The 20,721-nt window shown below is 43.0% G+C and overlaps 1 protein-coding gene across 12 annotated transcripts in view; it reads left to right on the top strand.

Moving 5' to 3' along the window:
• The window catches only part of SVIL (supervillin), a 143,931-nt gene that overhangs the window by 99,462 nt on the left and 23,748 nt on the right, over positions 1–20,721 (top strand). For 10 of the 12 annotated variants that reach the window (XM_077936794.1, XM_077936790.1, XM_077936788.1 and 7 more), the window contains 6 exons: positions 1,600–2,173; positions 4,077–4,272; positions 7,937–8,069; positions 14,232–14,309; positions 15,993–16,058; positions 20,122–20,269. In XM_077936794.1, the coding sequence (XP_077792920.1) occupies positions 1,600–2,173; positions 4,077–4,272; positions 7,937–8,069; positions 14,232–14,309; positions 15,993–16,058; positions 20,122–20,269 (1,195 nt within the window). The remainder of the gene's footprint in view (positions 1–1,599; positions 2,174–4,076; positions 4,273–7,936; positions 8,070–14,231; positions 14,310–15,992; positions 16,059–20,121; positions 20,270–20,721) is intronic. The other 2 variants (XM_077936789.1, XM_077936792.1) reach the window with 2 other exon arrangements.

Raw genomic sequence — 20,721 nt, 5'->3', positions numbered from 1 at the left:
GGCCTTGTGAAACATACCATAAGCCAGCAAAGATACACTGATCACAGAATCGTAGAATTGTAGATTTGGAAGGGATGCCCAGGGCCCTCTAGTCCACCCCCAACCCCCACAGTGCAGGAATCTCAACACGCGGTCCCCCATCCAATTTGCAACCATACCAGACTCTTCTTCTTAGCTTTGGAAATGTACTAGCAGTTTTATTGTTGCACCACTGATCCTAAAACTGGGGACCCGTCAGCAACCTAGCTGCTTCATTCTCCACCAGCTGAAGTTTCCAAAGCACTTTGAAGCCAGCCCCAAGTAGAGCATGTTACAGTAATATTATATGGATGTAAACAAGGTATGCGTAACTGTGGCAAGATTTGCCTTCTCCAGGACTGTAAGCTAGCCAGAAACACTTGTGGCCACAGCTGCCACTTCTCTATCCAGGAGTAACACTGGGTCTTGAACTCCCCAAGCTACACACCTGCTCTTTAATTACAAAGTTGTTTACTGGCTAGTGAACTTTCCCCATTGGGTTTTAGGCACCAGTGTACAGCAGATTCTTTCCATAATGCAAGTTTAAGCAACGAATACCATCTGCTGCCTGGGGGGGAGATAGCATTACAAGTAGAGGGGAGACATTAGCTGTGATGTTGTTCAAAGCTTTGATGATAATACTGTTTGAGGTGCTGTTTTATATTTAAGAGTTGCATGTATATAGATTTTTACCCACCTGTGTTCAATTTTATTATACTAGTCTGTAGTGTTGAAAACAGTATGAGTGGCAGGTCTATTTTTCTTTTGCATTTGAGGCCATAATATTTCTCCAGTGGGTGATATGCTGTTGCTTCATGACGGCATAACTCTAGTTGGATTAAGTTCCTTATACCTGTGAGGGTAACTGTAATGTGTTTTACTTTAGCAAGTTCACTCTCTCAGCAAGGGGAATGCGTAGGTTCCATAAATTGTATCTTAAGAGGCTGAGAACAAAGTAGTAAGTAATGCCCATAGGTGAACTGTAGGATTGGAATGTCGAGGAAATGCCCCCTGAGTATAATACATATGTACCCTACAAAAGCATTTGTAAAATATTTTTTGGAAAAATGAGTTATCAAAAACTATTTTGTTACAGATTACATTTGTATCACACTCTGCTTCCAAGTTTCTCAGCACAGCATAGATGGTGGTTCTTTCCCCCCACCCTCCCAGTTTTCTCTCACAACAACCCTGTAAGGTAGTTACACTGGGGAGAGTTTAGCTCAAGACACCCAGGGAGCTTCATGGCTGGGTGGAGATTTCAGTCTGCATTTCCTTGATACTTACTCCAGCCCTCTAACCACTATACCACTGGGCTCTTAACATACTAGCTGATATTTTGTGGTAGGTTAATGAGGAAGAGCTGTTTGTGGAAATGAAAAGCAGCTTTAGAAAATATGGAAAGCTAGGGGAAGAGGGATCACTTCTGTTTCGTTTTCGCTGGTCATATGAAACGTGAACCTTTGTTTGTGTTAGCCAACCCTCATTCTGTATCTGAAGGGGTGTGGCAGCTAAATTGCAGGCTACCAAACCTGTGGCTGTGAATTATTAATTTTTAAGTCTCTTTATATTGCTCCACAGGTGCAAAGTGACAGTGGGAAAATTGCCCCTTTGTCCCCTACTATTGTAACGTCAGTGTCAACCATGGTGTCTGCATTGTCGCCGGTATATAGTAAGGATCTGCATGTGAAGCCAGCAGAAGACGAGGTGGTGAATGAGATTGGGAAACCTGATTTCAGATACCACTCTCCAGCGGAAAACGCAGATACTTCATTAAAAAACGCCCTGAAAACGGAATTGTGGCAGCCTTCGGTGGAATTGAGAGAGAGCAACTGGCAGTCGAGGGAGCCTGAAGAGACAGAGCCCAGGGGATTCGTAAAACGTGAAGAGAATGCTATGAGAAAGCGAAGCTCTTTTGAGGAAGAGCCACCGCTTCCTGTTCCTGATAAAACGGAGGACTACAACAAAGAGATGAAATATGCATTCCCAAGAAAAAGCAGCATGGAATTGTTTAGCCCACAGCCTCTTTGTCAGCCTGCTGAACAAAAGGAATTCGCCAGCGACACTCTGAAGAATAAACGGGAAGTCAAAGGCCAGTCCTCTGAGGAAACGATGGAGTATGAAGGAATTGTGGCAAGATCAACCCTGCAGAGAGGTAAATGCCTCAGTGTGGGCTGCCACCCAATTTAAAGAAATCTTAGCCTGTTTGTTGTTTTGAGTTCTTAAAAGCAATTAATTAAAAGGTTTGGGTGGCATAAATTTGTAGATGATTGAAGCAGTTATGAAGAGGGGGCGGGGACCATTGTTTATACAGGTGTCCCTAACAAGCTTTAGCTTAAGAGGCATTCTGTCCTCTGGGAGGGGGGAGGGGGGAATGCCTCATCTGTTGCTCGCTAAGGGTTGTGGGGTTTTTTGTAAATGCTTGTATTAAAAATAATTAACATGGGGTGGGAAAACACAGGTTGTTAGTTGTAGGAGATAACAGCTTTCACACTGTGACCACTCTTGGGCCAGCTTCATGGCCTCCATGACATCTGTGGGGCTGTCTCATATTGTCATGGTTGGAAGAGACACTGAAGTAACCCTGTTGTCATAGTTGGACCATTTACTAGTGGTCGTTTATTTCAGCGAGAGAGAACTCTGCACTGCCCCCCTCTCTTGGGGTGAAATACTGATTAAGATGGTATACCCTGGTGGCTTATTGAATCCAATGGATTCCTGAATGCTTTTGGATATTTTCTGCGGTACAGAAAAGGCAATTCTGTTCAGACCACAACCTCACTTTGGAACGGTGAGATGCAACAGGCCATTTTCCACAACCACATCTTGAGTGCCATTGTTAATGCTGCTGATTGGTACCTTGGACACTTAATTGTAAACAACGCACCCACACATACACCGTAAAGTGTGACGATGACCATGTCTATTGTGTGGTAGTGAAGGCATACTTTTTTGCCCTTCATTGCAACCTCAAATAACCACCCAACAGCTACTTTTTCTGGAAGCGGATGTCTGACATGGCACATGGGGTATTGTAGCCTTTGGAGGCCTGTTGTGACAGATTAGCAATGCTAATTGAGTGTACAAAATCACTCATCTCCATGATGACTTGGACATCATTGTTGTGGCTTTTGTCGGATTATACAAGATAGAGACCAGAACTGTGGTGTGACATGTCTTTAAGATTCAACAAAGGCGAGGGCTTTTGCCTGAGCATTCTCGCTTGAGTCCTTTACCTGAGTTGGGGACAGCATAGTCTCTGGGAATGTGTTCCTTGGGAAACTTGAGAATTGCCTCTTTTTCCATCTTGCTCTTCCCCAGCGCTGGCATTCAGTGGAAGAAACACATTAGCATTGTATACTGCATCATTTAGGACCAATACACTAGCATGCTACATTGGGACTCAATGAAATCTCTTAGTATGAATAACCAGAAGTACCATTTCCCCCAAGCCACCTGGGTCTTTGTGCATGCGCGCTCACATGCACATGCGTATGATGTCAGATTTTTGGCATCTTGCAAATGATGCAAGAAACTCAACATCTATTTTCATTGCACTGGAGAGTTATGAGAACTCACAGGGACTCAAGGAAGCTGCCTTATAAAGAGCCAAACCATTGGTTCCTCAAGCTCAGTATTGTCTACACTGTTTGGCAGAACCTCTCCAGGATTTTAGACATGGATCTGTCCCAGCTCTATCTAAAGTTGACGGGGACTGAATATTGGACCTTTTGCATGAAAAGCAGGTGCTATTCTGCTAAGCCTGCAGCCCTTCCAACTCCCCAAACTTCCAAGTCTACAGTTCTGTGATTCTACAATTCCTTCCTTCTGAATCACTGACTCTTGGTTAGTTCTTCTAGCCACAGAATTCTAGTAATTTTGTAAAGCATGAGAAAAATCCATCATTGTGGTGGAAAGCACCTAATTTGTAACCTGGGCTTGTATAATTCATTATACGAAACAAAGAAGTTACCTGTCAGTTTGAGTGATGTGTTTTGCAGGTTTTTGCTTTTTTGCAATTAAGCACTAATTCTGAACTCCCCACCCCCACCCCTCAGAGCATGATGAGCCAATTTCAGAACTTGTGGGAACAGCAGCAACAAAGAGCTATTCTCAGTCTGCGGCTGCGGGATCCTGTAGACAGCAGGAAACCTCTGAGCTGTTAGAGGGAAAACTAGACTCCAGGGAGAGCAAAGCCGAAATTATGGAGGACACCCTTGACGCGTCCAACAAAACTATGTCAATTAAAGAAAGGTAAACAAACTCTTCTTCTTTTGAAGTATCTTGTTTTCTCTCTTCTTTTATAGTAGAAGTATTTAGTGTGGTGATGTGCAAGAACATCCACTGGGGAATTTCTTAATCTGTGTATTAAAATCATAAAGTCTAAACCTGAGTGGTAATTAAAAAGGGAAAAAAAAGTTTAGTGTTGAAAGTGAAACTATAAAGGGAAGGCATCCTTGAAATCTGGGTAAATCAGTATTATAGTTTAGGATCATAGGAAGCTGCCTTATACCAAGTCAGACCAATGCTCTGTCTAGCTCAATAGTGTCTGCACTGACTGGCAGAGGCTGTCCATGTTTTCAGAAGGGGGCATTCCCTGGAGATGGCAGGGATTTAACCTGGGACCTTCTGTGTGCAAGGGACATAGTCCACTGAAGGAGCTTCTCCATCCCAATCATTGAGCCTGGATGCTGAGATCCATCTCCGAGGATCTTTTGGCTGTTTCTTCATTTTGAGAAGTGAAGCTACAGGGAACCAGGCAGAGGGCCTTCTTGGTAGTGGCCCCCACCCTGTGTAACGCCCTCCCATCAGATGCCAAGGAAATAAACAATTACCTGACCCTTAGAAGACATCCGAAGGCAGCCCTGTATAGGGAAGTTTTTAAATGTTTGATGCTTCACTGTGGATTTATAATTTGTTGGCTGGGGCAACCTAGTCAGATGGGCGCCATATAAAAAATAAATTACTACTACTACTACTACTACAGCCCTTCCTGAATACAGTGAAGTGAAAATCTCAAATTAATTTCTCCATCTTCCGTTAGATAGCTGAACCAAATTGTTAGACTCCAGCAAATCAAACAATGGCTTTTTGCAAGAATGGCTGTGGGTAGTCCATGATCAGAATGTAATATTCAGCATTTTGAGTTCCCACCCTATTTCTTCAACTCGGAAGTGTCCTTAATGGCTCTGGAAATGGACATGAAAGTATGTGGATAATTCCTGGTTGAGCTAGACATTTTTTTTCTCTGCCATGCATACCAAACAGATGTGCATACATTATAAGTAACAATTAATCTTCTCCCACCTTATAATTTGAGTTGCCCTGGCATGCAATATACAGTCATACCTTGGTTCTCGAACGGAATCTGTTCAACTCACGAAAACATTTGGAAACCAAGGTGTGGCTTCTGATTGGCTGCAGGAGCTTCCTGCACTCAATCAGAAGCCGTGGAAGCCACGCCAGACATTCGGCTTCCAAAAATAGTTCGCCAACCAGAACAGTCACTTCCAGGTTTGCGGTGTTCAGGAGCCAAAACGTTCGAGAACTAAGCTGTTGGAAAACCACAGTACGACTGTACACAGCCCCTGTAGGGCCTTTTTGATGATCTCCTCACACAGCTATAGTTTTTTTCCTCTCCATGGCATATTAAGTGTATTCCAGGTTATAGTTTGGCATCAAATCAGTGGCCTGGTTCCAGCATTGCCCATGAGTTTACAGCAGGGATAGTAAACCAGTGGACCTCCAGAGGCTGCTGGACTCCAGCACCCATAAGCTCCAGCCAGCATGGTCAGTGATAACGATGGGAATTGTAGTCCAGCAACAAAGCAGTGAACATGCTGGCAATATTTGTGTGCTGAGTTTAGAACTACTCACCAGTACTTTTTCTTTCCTTTTTTCTTTTTTACCACTTCCATGCATTTGATGATAGAGAAGTGCTGCATAGTTATTTTCAAAATACTGTACAAAAGAAATGGCCACATTGCCTGTACTAAACACAAAAGCTCCTTTAAGGAGTGATATGCAGCCCACTTGTTTGAGGAAGGATCTGGGGGAGGGGAAAAAGACGAAGCAAGGAAGACGGGGAACTTTCAACTCCTGCTCCAATGTCAAATTGCCACAGAACCTCTGGTTGTCCCCAGAGGGTGTTGAATAAGCACATCAAAACACATCAAAGAGAACAAAGCAGAGTCCTCCTGGGCAAGAGGCAGCAGGAGGGGGGTTTCCTCTGGTGTGGCTTTTCCTGTCTTTCAGCTTTTACGCACAAGGATGAAGGATTACTTGGTACCAGTGTTGGAAACTGGGATATGAAAGCTAGAAGCTAAATGGCACCTTAAAGCTATGTTATGGGCACAACAACAGAATGTCTAGGCCTGCTTTTTTAATAACAAGAATTCAGAGCTGAAAATAACTGCAGCTAAAATATTTTGTACGTTTTTCACATGGTCTAGTCCTTCCCCTGCCCACCTCCCTGATATTCTTAAGAGGGTCTCATCTCCAGTCTTCAGATTGTAGCTGGAAGTGGGAAGGCAAACAAAGGTCCTCCTTTCTTTCCACTCTGCAGTTTTAATCTGAAATCTTAGGCGCAAATACTGCATCCAGAGCTCAGAAACTGCTCACACTAATGCAATTCACTGTCGCAAAATGCGCCAAGAAATATGGGAGTTTCGAACACTGCTTGGTACATATCGCTTAGATATTTCCCCAGGGAAAATTAAGGCCAGGGGTCAGAGCTCACCCTTTTGAGGTAGAGAAGTGGTAGCTGTCTCCCCCACCCAGAGCCGTAGCTAGGTAAACTTGCGCCCCTGAACTGTCCAGATTGTGCCCCATAGCCCTGGACAAATTAGTTCCTCTTTCCGCCTCTCCTCCAACCCCCCAACCCCCACTTCCACATATTCAATTCACCCTCTATTTAAAACCATTTCTTATGAGGCAATAATTTATATTTATGGACATATTTTTAGCCAATTTTGCACGCCCCCGTCGCCTGCACGCCTGGCTACAGCCCTGCCCCCACCCTACCCTGAATCTGTGCATGGCATTTTACAGAATAACATAACACACACTCCACAAAAAGACAGATCCCTGCCCCAAGCTGCGTGCAGTCTAAATTCTGAGAGAAAATGGTTTTGTAACTTAACATTGTTCAGTATATTGGCTTCTGGAGAGGCGGATTATGTATAGTTTTGACTAAAATATGGGTGTGGTTTTATAATTATTTTGTTATTCCCCCCACCATATATTTATGAATTGTTAACTGAATGGTTTTTGTTGTTATTATTGTTGTTGTTGTTGTTCAATTTATATCCCTCCCTTCCTCCCAAAGCAGCTCAGGGCAGGAAGCATGTCTCATTTTTTTTAATTAAAAAAAAAATACAACTAGAAATAAAACCACATTTTAAAACAGTTTAAAGCTGTTGAAAACATCTATAAACAGTTAAAAACACAAACATTTAAGGCAAGTTTGCAAAATCTATAATACTCTGATTTCATGGTTGGAGGCAGTAATGCTTATGAATACCAGCTGCTGGAAACCGTAGTGGGGAGAATGCACTTGGGCTCAGGTCCTACTTGTGGGTTTCCCATTGGGGTATCTGGGTGGTCACTGTGACAACAAGATGTGGGGATAGATGTGCTGTAGGATGTAGGAAGCTACTTTGAGCTTTGTATTGGTCCACTGTCTACTGGCAGCCGCTTTCCAGAGCCGCATACAAAGTTTCCCCCAGCCCTACTTAAAGATGGCAGGGGTTAAATCTGAAACCTTCTGCCAGCAAAGCATGTGCACCACCACAGAGTCATGACCCACCCCCAGTCCCAGGTGTGTTACTGTGTAATGTGTGCAACAGCCCCGTGAAAGGGATACAGAAGACTGGTCAGAATAGTTCAGCGCGTTATCTTTTGGCTTCCTCACTTTCAGGCTGGCACTCCTGAAGAAGAGTGGTGAAGAAGACTGGAAAAACAGGCTGAACAAAAAGGCGGAGTTTGGCCGGTTATCTGTCATTGAGCGTGGCCCCCAGCTGCCAGAGATGGAGCCGCTGTTTGCGAAGAAGGTAAAGTTGCCCATGTATGGGGAAGGTATTTCACTTGAAAGCACTTCGGCTCTTCAGATGCATCAAGCTAGACAAGCATGCCTGTCTGGAGGTAACAGCTGTTGCTTGTAGCATGGCAATTCATCATCAGCCGGGTTTGAACTTGAAGCACAACCAATCTATCTCTCTTATGCACCAAGGACAGTTATCTGAGATGCTTTCTTTGCTGAACAAATGATTCCCCACCCCCGGTGTCTTGACACGAGGTTTATGTCTGAATGGAAGAACGTTAAACATATGCTTTGCAAAATAATTTAGGAATGCAATTATGTTAAGAGCATCTTGACTTAACATCAGAGTCAAAGTAGTATTCCTCTAATGCAACCTTCCTCATCCTGGTGTCCTCCAGTTCTTTTGGAGTACAACTCCCACCATCCATTAGCAATAGTGGCCGGCACTCATGGGAGTTGTAGTCCAAAACATTTGGAGGGCACTAGGTTGGGGAAGGCAGATCTAATGTAAAGGCAGGGTGGGGGCCCTTATCTGGCCCGAGGGACAGAAATTAACATCCCTACCTTGGTGGGCCAAATTTGATTGGTGGACAGGGCTGCACACCTGTGAATCCCTTAACACCAAAGTGATGTCCTGTGATGCTTCGCTTTGGGACTTTGCAGCACAGCACAGGGCTCTTTGAAAGTCCTTTCCCAACAGCTCTTCAAAGTGTACCACATAGCCATTTGCATTTTAAAGTAGTGCATTTGTATTTTAATCCTGAAAGATAGCCATGATGGTACATTTTAGCAAAAAGTCTCATGGTCTCACTTTAAAGAAAAAAAAGTTTTAATGAGATGTAAGCTTTAGGGGACTAGTTTGCAGAAGCTTATTCCGCAATAACATGTGGCACAACTCTTTTGTATTTTATGGTTTCTGCAACCCTTAATGGATATTTAGCTACCTAACAAGTTATTCTTTGGTAAGAATCATAGGTGAGAAGTGAGTGCATAGCAAATAGATGCCTAGCATTCCACAACCGCAGTAGAAGAGAGAATTTTTTGAAGTCAGGCAAGGGAAGCCTATGGTCCTTCAGATGATATTGGAGTTACGACTCCCTTCATCCTTGACCACTGGCAATGCTGGTTGATGGGAATTGTAGTCTGCCAACATCTTGAGAGGCACAGGTTCCTCATTGCTGTTCTAAGTATTGTAGGATGTCACCTCTCTGTATCGTGTAGCTCTGTAGCTCTATTTCCTGGAGTGTGAGATGTGAAATCTTAAAGAATCTATATTTTATTGAGGTCACTAACAGCAATTCATTCTTGGAACTTACAGTGCTCTTTTAACCTGAATTATCCCATTTTATCTCTTCTCTTTATAATTGTATGGTGTAAAGTAATACTGAAAGGATTGATTAATCAACTAAAGCATTTGCCGATCGATTTTCGGCTCAGCATTAAGGACACTGTTTTAAAACAAAAACAAAAACATTCTTTGGCTCAGGTTAGTCAGTCTAATTATAGAGCATGACAATATTATCATTATGTCTTTTTTTCTTCAAACCAAGAATGGTAGCTTTTGTTAAGGAAGCTTTAATTCAATTCCTTCAATATCTCCAAAGAGTATTTATATTATACCAAGGCTTTGATGATATGGAAGTTATTTTAAATTTAATTAAGTAACTGGAACAGTTGAAGGGCACATGATTAATCGGCTAAAAATTCTTTGATCACTTGATCTGCTATGAAAACAGCCCCCTCTCAGCCTCCTTTTTAAAAATTATAATCTTCAACTTAGCAGGTTCTTCTAAATTCTGCTGCTGAAATAAATTCTCCCTTTTTTGTTATTCTAATTGTTCGATTTTGAATTCATTCATCTTAGATGAAGGAGATAAAAAGGTATGCAATTTCAAGTGTGGCTTTTGTCTGGCTGAGCCAGCTACTCAAAGTGCCTCAGCCAGAACAGGTGGTTCACAGCGCATTCCTAGGCATGTCTACTCAGAAGTAAGCCCCACGGTGTGCAGTGCAGTAGAATTGCAGTCTTCGTCTTTTTATGGCAAACCAAAATGTCTCTTTTCACCATCACCTCTATTGAATAATTCCATTTAAGATTTTAAATGGATTGCTTTTGGCAGATCAAACCAAAGAGCTGACTATGTCCAGATTAGAACAGCCCTGGAAACTTGCTGGAGGGGTGAGGTAGAACCTTCTACAACAGAGGTTTTCAACCTCTTTTGGGTCCATGGCTCCCTTGACCAGCTACATTCTTTCTGTGGCACCCATGTGGGGCTCAGAAGCCCAGTCATGTCGTCACCCCTTGCCTGCAGAGCCGGCAGCCTCTCACCCTTTCTTGAACACCCTCCCTTGTGGAGCATTCCCTCAGTCTCCTCTCCACTCCACTCCACTCCTCTTTCCTTGGGAGTCCTCTGGGCAGCTGCTGCCGCCACCCCTGGTCTCTGAGCTGCCCCTCAGCCCCTCATACTGCCCTACAGTGGCCTGGGAAGAGGATGCCCTCAGCCTTAGTATCCCAGTGGAGACCGGCCAATGGTGAACGTGAGGCCAGCACCTTACCTTGAGAGGCAGCAGCAGGCGCTGCCAGGTCTGCATAGAGAAAAGGCTCCCCTTCAGCACTGGGCACTCAGCTCCCAGGCAGGGAGCACAAGAAAGGCCAGTGAAGCACCTGCCTGGCCTCCCATTTGCCTGTCCATTCCCAACAGCAAGGGTTGATGGACTGCCTGGCTGGGCTCCCTCGCCCACTTGCTTGCTTACTCTGAGGCTGCCTCAGCTCCTGGCAACCAGCACCCCCTGGCCAGCCCCAGAGGCGCCCATTGATCTGGGGAGCTTGTAGTCAGGGCTGCTGCATCAAACAGCTGTGCAGGCGTTTGGGAGGCAGAGACGCGAGAGGGCATCAGAGGAAGGAAAGAGGGATGGAGGCCAGTGTTGCACCCAGCACCCCTGACCATCATTTAAGGCACTCCAGGGTGAAAACCACTGTTCTACGATATAATAAAATGTTGTCTTCAAGAGAGCCAGCCAAATGGCCAGCAGGAAATAATCAGCAGATTCATACTAGCAGTTTATCTCCCAACAGTTACCAAATACGCTATTAAATCTGATCCTGGAAGAAGATGCCTCCAGAATGTATCCTTACTAGTCCAGACATTTAAACACATCAATCTCAGAAAAGCTGGACGATGCACATATTTTGCTTTTAAGCCTCGTTCACTGGAAAGATTTCAAAGTGTAGGACTAGGGCGCGAAAGGTCAAATGCTGGAAGCAGCTTGGAACTTTCAGAAAGGCATTTAATGGCCTTTAAAATGCAAGTTATGGAATGTCAACTCACTGCAATTTTACTACCACTCCAAACCTGTCTTACTTTTCAAATATCTAGTATGGGGAAGAGTCATTTCTTCATTTTAAGACAGCAGCATTCAGTTCCTCAAAGGCCCTCTCTTATACTGCATATATGCAGTTGGGCATCTCTGATATTTTATAAAGGACTGCATTATTTCTAGTGCTAATGAAAGCTACACTGGCTGATCAAACCTGAATCTCTGATACCATCCATTTATAGTAGGAATTGTTCAGAAAAACGATACTAGGAATGATATTTTTGCTTTCTTGAAAATTGTGTAAACTGTTAATTGGCTGTTGGTGCATGATGTTATGTATTGAAGCCTGTGGCTGACTTTGCTTGGTACGTCTTGCATATACTTCTAGGTGTAGCTTGGAGCAGCAACCTGTAACTCTTCTAAACATAAATGATGCACTTGTAAGATAGCACAGCCATCCAGTGGAATAGACCTGTAATGGTTTTTGGCAAAAGTATGGCATCAAATGCCTAAATGAGCTTAAGGCTCTTTTGCATCTAGAGAAGAACATCCATTATTTTTCCAGGAATTAAGCACACCTCAGAAATATTTAGGCACGCTAAACTATTTCAAGCGAATACATAAAATATCAAACCTTTTTACCTCCCCACTCCATGGTGTTCCATAAAACAATAGTTATTTAGAGAATGAGGAGTTAAAATAAATTGATGGCCTTAATATTGGGGTGCTCTTCTAAATTAACATGTTTTACATATAATTGAGATCTACTATGCAAACTGGTATCCTGAGTGCTGATGGTTTCTAATGCTTTTTATGCATAAAGGAAAACATTTTCACTATAAAAGCATTTGCATACTTTGGAGTGAAAATTTATACCTTTTCATTGTACATGCCAACTTTCTTGGTTTCATAAATAGCTGTTGGTAGGCATACAGAGATTAGGCGAGATCCATTATAGTATGAGCATTTGTGCAACAGGGCTTCTTTTTTCCTCTGCCATACAGTCTTCCAGAAACCCCCAAAATCTGCTCCACATAGTTGGGGAACTTTCTGGAGCAGATTTTTGGAACATGTGGGGTGTAGAGGAGAGAAGAGAAACCAGAAGTCTCATTGAGCAAGCAGATTTTTGCTTATGTGGGCTGCTATAATTGGACCTTATTTATCATATTAATTTTTTTGCCAACCTGTGATGTTATAAGAGACATGATATTTGTGGCACCCTTTCCTTGAATTAGAACATGCTTCATATTTTAATAGCAATAAGTTGTTTCCATGTTGCCTCCTGGAATGACCCCCTGTGTTTAACATTCAAATCTATTGCACGTATTGTACATAGTATGAGATGAGCCCTGCTGGATCAGGCCAAAGCCCATCTAGTCCAGCATCCTGTTCTCACAGTGGCCAACCAGATGCCTAGGGAAAGCCCATAAGCAGAACATTAATGCATCACCTCTCTCCCCACTTCTGCTGCCCAGCAACTGGTCTTTAGAGGCCTGCTGCCTCCAACATTGGAAGCTGCACATAGCCATTGTGGCCAGTGGCCATTGGCAGCCTTATCTTCCATGAATTTGTCTATTCCTCTTCTAAAGCCATTCAGGTTTTTGATGCCATCATTATATCTTAGGACAGCAAATTCCGGATGTGCTGTGTGAAGAAGTATTGTGCTTTGTCTGTCTGAATGTTCCAACATTCAGCTTTAGCAGCTAAAATTGTATTTGGTTCAGTATACTGAAGACTCCTAGGCATGAACTAAAGCTTATCTGTTTTCATATCTGACCTTGCCTCCTTGGCTTGTTCCCTTTCCCGTCACGGTTTCATAATCGCATGAGGGAAACGTTCGAATCATCTCTGTTAGGTTGTCTCTTTATTGAAAAGTACACCCTAGTCGGCTTAGAGTTCCAGATTATGCAGTGAGCTCCAAGTCATGTGAGTGGAATATTAAATCAGCAAAGGGGGTTTGAAATGCGTTTCATTCCAACAAAGTGCTCCTGCAAAAATGATGCTTTTTAATCTCCTACTGAGACCTAAAAGCGACCTTTTCAGGCTGACATCCTGCTTTAGAGCTATTCTTACATCAAGCGTTGATTCCCAAAATATCCATGGCAAATGTAGTGGGTCTAGCCACTAGACGGCAGCTTGCTTTTCTTTTGGAACTGCAGCTATCGTTATGTTCAGCGGACCCACTGTGAGTTTTAATCCGACTAGGAGCAGTGGCACTAGGAATGCAAGCTTCCTCCTGCAGCTACACCTCTCTCCTGCTCTGCAATGTTTCCTGTTTGTTTTAACCTGTAGGAAGGAGGAGGAGTTACAGATTATAATGCCATTTTCTAAGCTGCTTTGGGTAAGCCTGACTCTAATGCATAGGGGTTATTCTAGGCTCACTGTGGTGGTTCTTTGGGTGCAATTCTGTATTCCCTTCAGCCAATGGTTCCCTTTCTGGAAGTGGTGCATCAAAATAATGGACAGTTCTTTCTTTCAGGAAGAGCTAAATGCATTGCAGTCTGAAAGCATTGCTGTTGTGGTTCATGGTGTGCTGTACATACGCTTTCTCATGTAATTGACTTGCCTAAGATCCAGGAAAATCCAGGTGTATGGCAGCCCTATTTTGGCATGCTTCTTTCTGATACCACTAAAGCTTTTAATTATCGCATGTGAGTGGCTTCAGGAAAGTGTGTGTGTGTGGTTTTTATTTACTATTGCAGAATATTGTCTGGTATGGGAGAAATCTGACGGATAAGGATGCAAACTGCTACAAACGGTTTAGCATGAAGTAATCACTCCTTTGACCCTTACCGTCTTGCACATCATCTTCATACCTTTTTAATTCTCTCATATTGCTTCTGCCCCCTGTCCATAGGAACCTGTCTATGCTTCTACTTATTCTCCTGCTATAGCTGCTGCCCATAAACTTCATCCCTTTGTACCTATTAATCAGGTGAGCAAATCTTGCAGACTCAGACATTGCAATGATTTGTCAAGTGCTTGTTCATGCGGAGGGGGTATAGGATTGTGTCTAAGTTACACTCAGACCCATTGAAATTAATGGAGCCAAGTTAGCCATCTTCATTCATTTCAATGGGTCTACGCAGAGTATGACTAGCATTAGATACAACCCATAGTTCCCTTGTCCCTTCCTTTCTCTTTCTCTTTCATCCCTTCTCTCTCTCTCCCTCTCCCTCTCCCTCTCCACACACACACACATACACATATATATGTCTGGAAATCTTTAGTGGCCGGCCATTATGTACTCTCCTCCTTATAGAGCAGAACACATAGCAGCATACAACCTAATCCTTTTTAACATCTAATCATTTGGGTTGCTTTCAAGAGTGGCATTTGACTTGAATTCTGAATCTTGGAATGATATGAATATATCTTCAGTGCATTCAAACATTTAATGCCTTGTTTTTGAAATTCACACATCCACTGTTCTCTAGTGTGGGTGAAGGCATGGGCCCCCACCCTTCCCAGGAGAGGAGCCCAGATCCCAAAGATGGCGGTCGGCTACCAACAATTATCATGACACCTCCACCCCCATTCACTGGGGCAGGATAAGTCTGGATTTGTTCAACTTAACTAACCCCGTTTCCAGATGGCCGATTCCTTGTAACTTGGTGCATTAGCAAAATGTTTGCTTCTTACTCTGAAGGTGGTCAGAAAAGGCACTATTAGTGTCATAAAAGTGTTTATGATTTACTCTGTTGTTTACATATTGTTGAGCACGGTGTAGGGCCTTTTTGCTTGTTTCCTTCCTTCCTATAGGTCTAATGTATAATAAAAATTGAAGTAACATTGCTGCACAATCTGGGTTTTTCCTCTCTACTTAAAAAGGGGGAAGGTAGAGAAATTGTAGGATGGTTGTTGTGCTCCTGTTTGTTTGGCTTCATTCTCTTTCCCCCCACCCCTTTATGAAACTGGAGGCAATGACAGAAACCAGAAATGGTGATGTGTACCTGTGTGTTTGTAAAAATGATTTTTGTCCCAGTCCTCAGCTGAAAAGGCACCCAGAGGGGCTTACATGAGAACAGTAATAAACAAGACAGAAGAATACACAATGCAAGAGGAAAACAAACAAACCGAGGCACCATTCTAAAAGTTACTAAGTTCCTATAGCAGCAGATTTTAATGAAAACAGTTCAGAGAAAGGAGAAGTCCAGTGGTTTCAGCAGAACTGATTAAACAGCCCTGTCTCTCACCTTTCCTCCTCCTAGAGCCTGATGAAATTATCAGCTGCTCCAATGTAAACATTATCTTTCTCAACATCAGCATATTATCATATATTTATATGTATGTTGTGTGCCTGCCTTTCTCTAAGTCCAAGATGTCTTACAAATATAGCCAAGGCAGGTTACAGATTTAATATATGGATAGCCCAAATTCCAAAGCAAACATCTGAGTCAGTGGCTAGATTTCAGGGATTTGTTTTGCACCGCCTTGGAGGCAGATTATTTCTATAGTTTGGGAAGAAGTGGATAGCTATTTCACACAACCAAGCCATTGTTTGGAGGTTCTAGGTCTGAGCGTCTATAACTCAGGAAAAGGGGTTGGAGGCTTATTTCTGTTTCTGCTTCTTTGCTTTTCCTCTCCTTCTCACACTTCCATTTTCTTTTTCCTCAAGGTCAGTAGTGCTAGTTTGAAAGATCCAAGCCCCCTGGCCTTTGAGCGTCACCCCTGGAGATGGAAGGTGAAATATTGCCTCTTCTGTCTGATTCTTTAGCCTAGAACCAAAACAATATGCAACTCAGTTTTGTGGTGACACTCTTTGGGAGAATTGTCAGCAAACAGAATGTATTATTTGGCTGAATGGATTCCAGATTTCTGATAAGGGATCATTTTTGGGGAGAGAAAAAAAAGTTACATGTGCATAACTTTCTAAATGCATGCAAACATATAATATAATATATGTGGGCTGGAATTAAAGAATCTTCAGTAGGTGCCGGAAGTCCAACTAGGAGGGTGTCTATTTGGCCTCACCTAGCAAGGAGATTCACAGAACTGAGCACACAATTCTGAATGCCTGGCTCCTCTAGTGGATATGTTCCATACATCCTAGCCATTTGGGGGAGCTAACAGTAACTCCCCTGAAGACCTTGGTGATTGGGCAGGGATGTAAGGGAACAGGCAGTCCTTAAGACATCCTGGACCCAATTGTTAAGGGCCTTGTTAATCAATACAAAAACCTTGAACCTGGCTGAATAATGTATAGACAGCAAATGCAAGCTTTTTAGCAGCTTATGTGCTGGTGATAGCCTGTCCCATTGACAGTCCAGCTGCAGAGTTTTTGCACATAGAGTGCATTGCAACAATCCATGTATTCTGAAAGGAACCTTGGAAGCAGATTTAATATACACATGAAAGCATTTCTTTTCTCCTTCTGTCCTGTATCTTTCAGTTAAGTTTCATCCACTAGTCCACCATCTACAAGATCTCTCTTGATCTTTGTGTGTTCTGCTGTGCAGTGTGTTCATATGTTCAGAAGCTAAGTTGGTCATGCTAAGCACCAAAAAAGTGATCTGTCAGATCCAGTGAGCATAGCAATGGATAAGGGTTTTCCCTCCCTTGGGTTTAGCTCAGAACTGGGTTTCAAAGCTGGTCTGTTTTAATGATGTTTGAGTACGATTGTAACTTTTGAAACAAAGCAATAGGGCTCAGTGCTCTTCGCTTTGTTGGTGATGAGAATGACTAATGTTTCTCATATTATGGGTTCAAACAGGGTTGAGAAACCTGTGCCCCCCCCCATGTTGTTGGACAGTAGCTTCCATCATCCCTGACCCCATTGGTCATGCTGTCTGAGGCTGATAGGAGTTCAGTAACACCTGAGCAGCCACAGGTTGCCATTCCTGGCACTGAGTTTTTTTTAATTGTACAGATTATCTTGCTTTTCATAGAATCATGCTAAACCATTTGTAGAGTCATCTAATCCAACCTCCTGCAGTGCAGGAAACACAACAAGTTTATTTTGGTTAATTTGGTCTAGATTATTTTTGGCATGTGTTGCGTTCAGTTGCGGAGAAAATGAACCCTTTCTGTTTTGAAGTCCTTTGGAGAGCCAGTGTGGTGTAGTGGTTAAGAGCGGTAGTCTCGTAATCTGGGTAACCGGGTTCGCGTCTCTGCTCCTCCACATGCAGCTGCTGGGTGACCTTGGGCCAGTCACACTTCTTTGAAGTCTCTCAGCCCCACTCACCTCACAGAGTGTTTGTTGTGGGGGAGGAAGGGAAAGGAGATTGTTAGCCGCTTTGAGACTCCTGAAGAGGAGTGGAAGGCGGGATATCGAATCCAAACTCTTCTTCTTCTTCTTCTTTGGGATCCTAGCAGAAATACTTCAGGTATTTTTGTCTGAATTAATGGTCTAGACGTAACTAATAATAATAATAATTTATTTATACCCTGCCCATCTGGCTGGGTTTCCCCAGCCCCTCTGGGCGGCTTCTAGCAAAAAATTAAAATACAATAATTCATTAAATATTAAAAGCTTCCCTAAACAGGGCTGCCTTCAGATGTCTTCTAAAAGTCAGATAGTTGTTTATTTCTTTGACATCTGGTGGGAGGGCGTTCCACAGGGCGGGTGCCACTACCGAGAAGGCCCTCTGCCTGGTTCCCTGTAACTTTGCTTCTCTCAGTGAGGGAACTGCCAGAAGGCCTTCAGCAATGGACCTCAGTGTCCGGGCCGAACAATGGGGGTGGAGACCCTCCTTCTGGTTTAAAGAGACCAGCACTAGTTACAAGCAGTGTGTGTTGGATATTTTTGCACTTTTCTTGAACACTTCCTTTTGTCACTACCGTGTATGTCCTTGGCACTGCCTTTTCTCTGGGTTTCATTAGTGTTTTATGGTTGCACAAATATTTCTATGTGGATCCCATCAATTCATACCAGGCAATAAAAGGTTATTGGAGTTTTAGAACTTTGCAGATTAAGCCACTTCAACTCCTTGTAGTGGTCCAGAGTGCAGTTTATAGTCTTCCTTCCTTCCTTTGTTGCATTGCCTTGTATCCAAATGGAGAGATGAGTACATAGCAGTTGTATACATGTACAAAGAAAGGGATGGGGTAAAAGCATAAGACCCTTTCCAGGTATCTCGAAATTGACAGTTTTGCTTAAACGCAAAGCTGTTCTGAGCTGATTTGCTTCTCTTAGGTCAAGTCTGGGGAACCTGCAACCCTTCAGGTGTTCCAATACTGCATTATCCCTAACCATTCGCCATTCTGCCTTTTGCCACATTGGGGTTGGGGTGCACAGATTCCCCAGTTAGTGGAACTAACCTCATAATAAAGAAAGACACCATATAAGGGTTAGATCTTCACAGTCAGTTCAGAAAATCTGTCCATTTAGCCTTTCAAAATACATTGAGAGATAAATACTTTCTGATATCTCCAGAGCAGCCAAGAGCAATCCAATGGTTAAAGGTAAAGGTGAAGGACCCCTGACCATTAGGTCCAGTCACGGACGACTCTGGGGTTGCGGCGCTCATCTCGCTTTATTGGCTGAGGGAGCCAGCGTACAGCTTCCGGGTCATGTGGCCAGCATGACTAAGCTGCTTCTGGCGAACCAGAGCAGTGCACGAAAACGGCGTTTACCTTCCCACTGGAGCGGTACCTATTTATCTACTTGCACTTTGACGTGCTTTCGAACTGCTAGGTTGGCAGGAGCAGGGACCGAGCAACGGAAGCTCACCCCGTCGCAGGGATTCGAACCGCCAACCTTCTGATCGGCAAGTCCTAGGCTCTGTGGTTTAACCCACAGCGCCACCCGCGTCCCTTTGGTTCAATGGTTAGTACTTGCTAAATGCATAGGTTAACTTAATTGGGTCAGAACATGATTTCAAAGGCCAAAGAAGCAGAACAAATATAATTTGTTGTAGTGCTTTCTTCAAACTGTAGTTGGTGCTCTTGTAGAAACACCAACGTCATATTGAGTGGTTTCTTGGCAGGAACTTGGTAATCTGGGGCATTTGCTTGTGTTACAAGAAGAATTATGCCATGCCACCTTGCAACCAGGGTAAAATGGAGAGGCACTGGAGGGAGTTGGTGCTCAAATCATTACAATTACGGAAACGCTACTAGAAACCAGCTCGGCAGAAGATTGTGAATGCACATGGCAACGTGGTTGTGTTTATCTCATGAGAGGGCTAAAATTAATGCACCAGCTTTTACCTGTTTTTCTTGTTTATTCATTCTTGCGCATATGCACCAGAAATAAGGCTGATGTATGTTATAGCCCTGTGAAGCAGTCCTGGGGTTGCTTGAGGTGGAAGGGACCAGCTCCCAGAATTCTTTGGGGGAAGCCATGAATGTTCAAAGTGGTATCTTATGGCTTTAAATGTATGGCTTGAATGTGATCTATGCTCTGAAAGTTTGCCTAGAGTCAAACTGAGCAAATAATAATAATAATAACAATCCAAAGAACTATCTTCCTTCTGCATATCAGAGGTGCAAATGTGCATTTTGGATGCTTATTGAAAAAATAACCAGATTAGGAACAACAAAATTACCCATAGTGCCATCTTGTCAATGTTTCTTACAAAAACAACAACACATAAATTATTGTACAAGATGAATTCTGCCGGTGAATCAAATATGTTTAGGCCAAAGATTCATGCATGAAAATGCCATCAAACAATAACATGGAAATTATGTTTAAAAAAAATGTATGGAGACATTGTAAGATAGAACACAGGGTTTTATTTCTTGTTGTTGTTGTTTGTTTCTTGTGCCTCAAAATTCATCTCCTCTTTCTCTTTGAAAACCAGAGGATGTCGGATACCTGTGAAAGTCAAATGACAATTGAAGAAAGAAAGCAATTGATAAGTGTTCGGGAAGAGGCTTGGAAAGCGAGAGGGAAAGGAGCAGCCAATGACTCGACACAGTTCACTGTGGCTGGCAGAATGGTCAAAAAAGGTCAGTGAATTTATCCATCCTTTGTAACTGGGAATGTTTTCAGTGATAGAAGTGAGAAGCAAGCAGAGGCAGATATGCCAAGGAACATTCAGTTCCTCTTAATTTCTGGAAGCCGCTCGTTTCAGTTTCCCCCTACATTATTTGTAGAGTCATTTCAATTATATTAAAAGCATAGTAGGATGATGAAACGGCAAAATATTTGCATTCTGAAGCTGATTGTATGTTGAGTTTCCCTTTATATGCAACCTGAACACCCTGTAAATAGACCTCAGGATGCTGTAAATAAGATCTGAGCAATCAACATCTGATCACATCGTATTAGGATACTTAACCAATGAGTTCCCTACTTGCTTTTGGGAATTGCCATTATCTTTTCTCATCACCGCATCTTCCTGCAAAAAAATGGCCCTAACCCCAGGCTTTTGTGAATGCTTAAAATATGGATATGCATG

Source organism: Podarcis muralis, chromosome 12 (assembly GCF_964188315.1).
Source record: "Podarcis muralis chromosome 12, rPodMur119.hap1.1, whole genome shotgun sequence".
NCBI classification, from domain to species: Eukaryota; Metazoa; Chordata; class Lepidosauria; order Squamata; family Lacertidae; genus Podarcis; species Podarcis muralis.
Note: the sequence above shows the minus strand (reverse complement) of the source record. Positions and strands in the feature narration are given on the sequence as shown.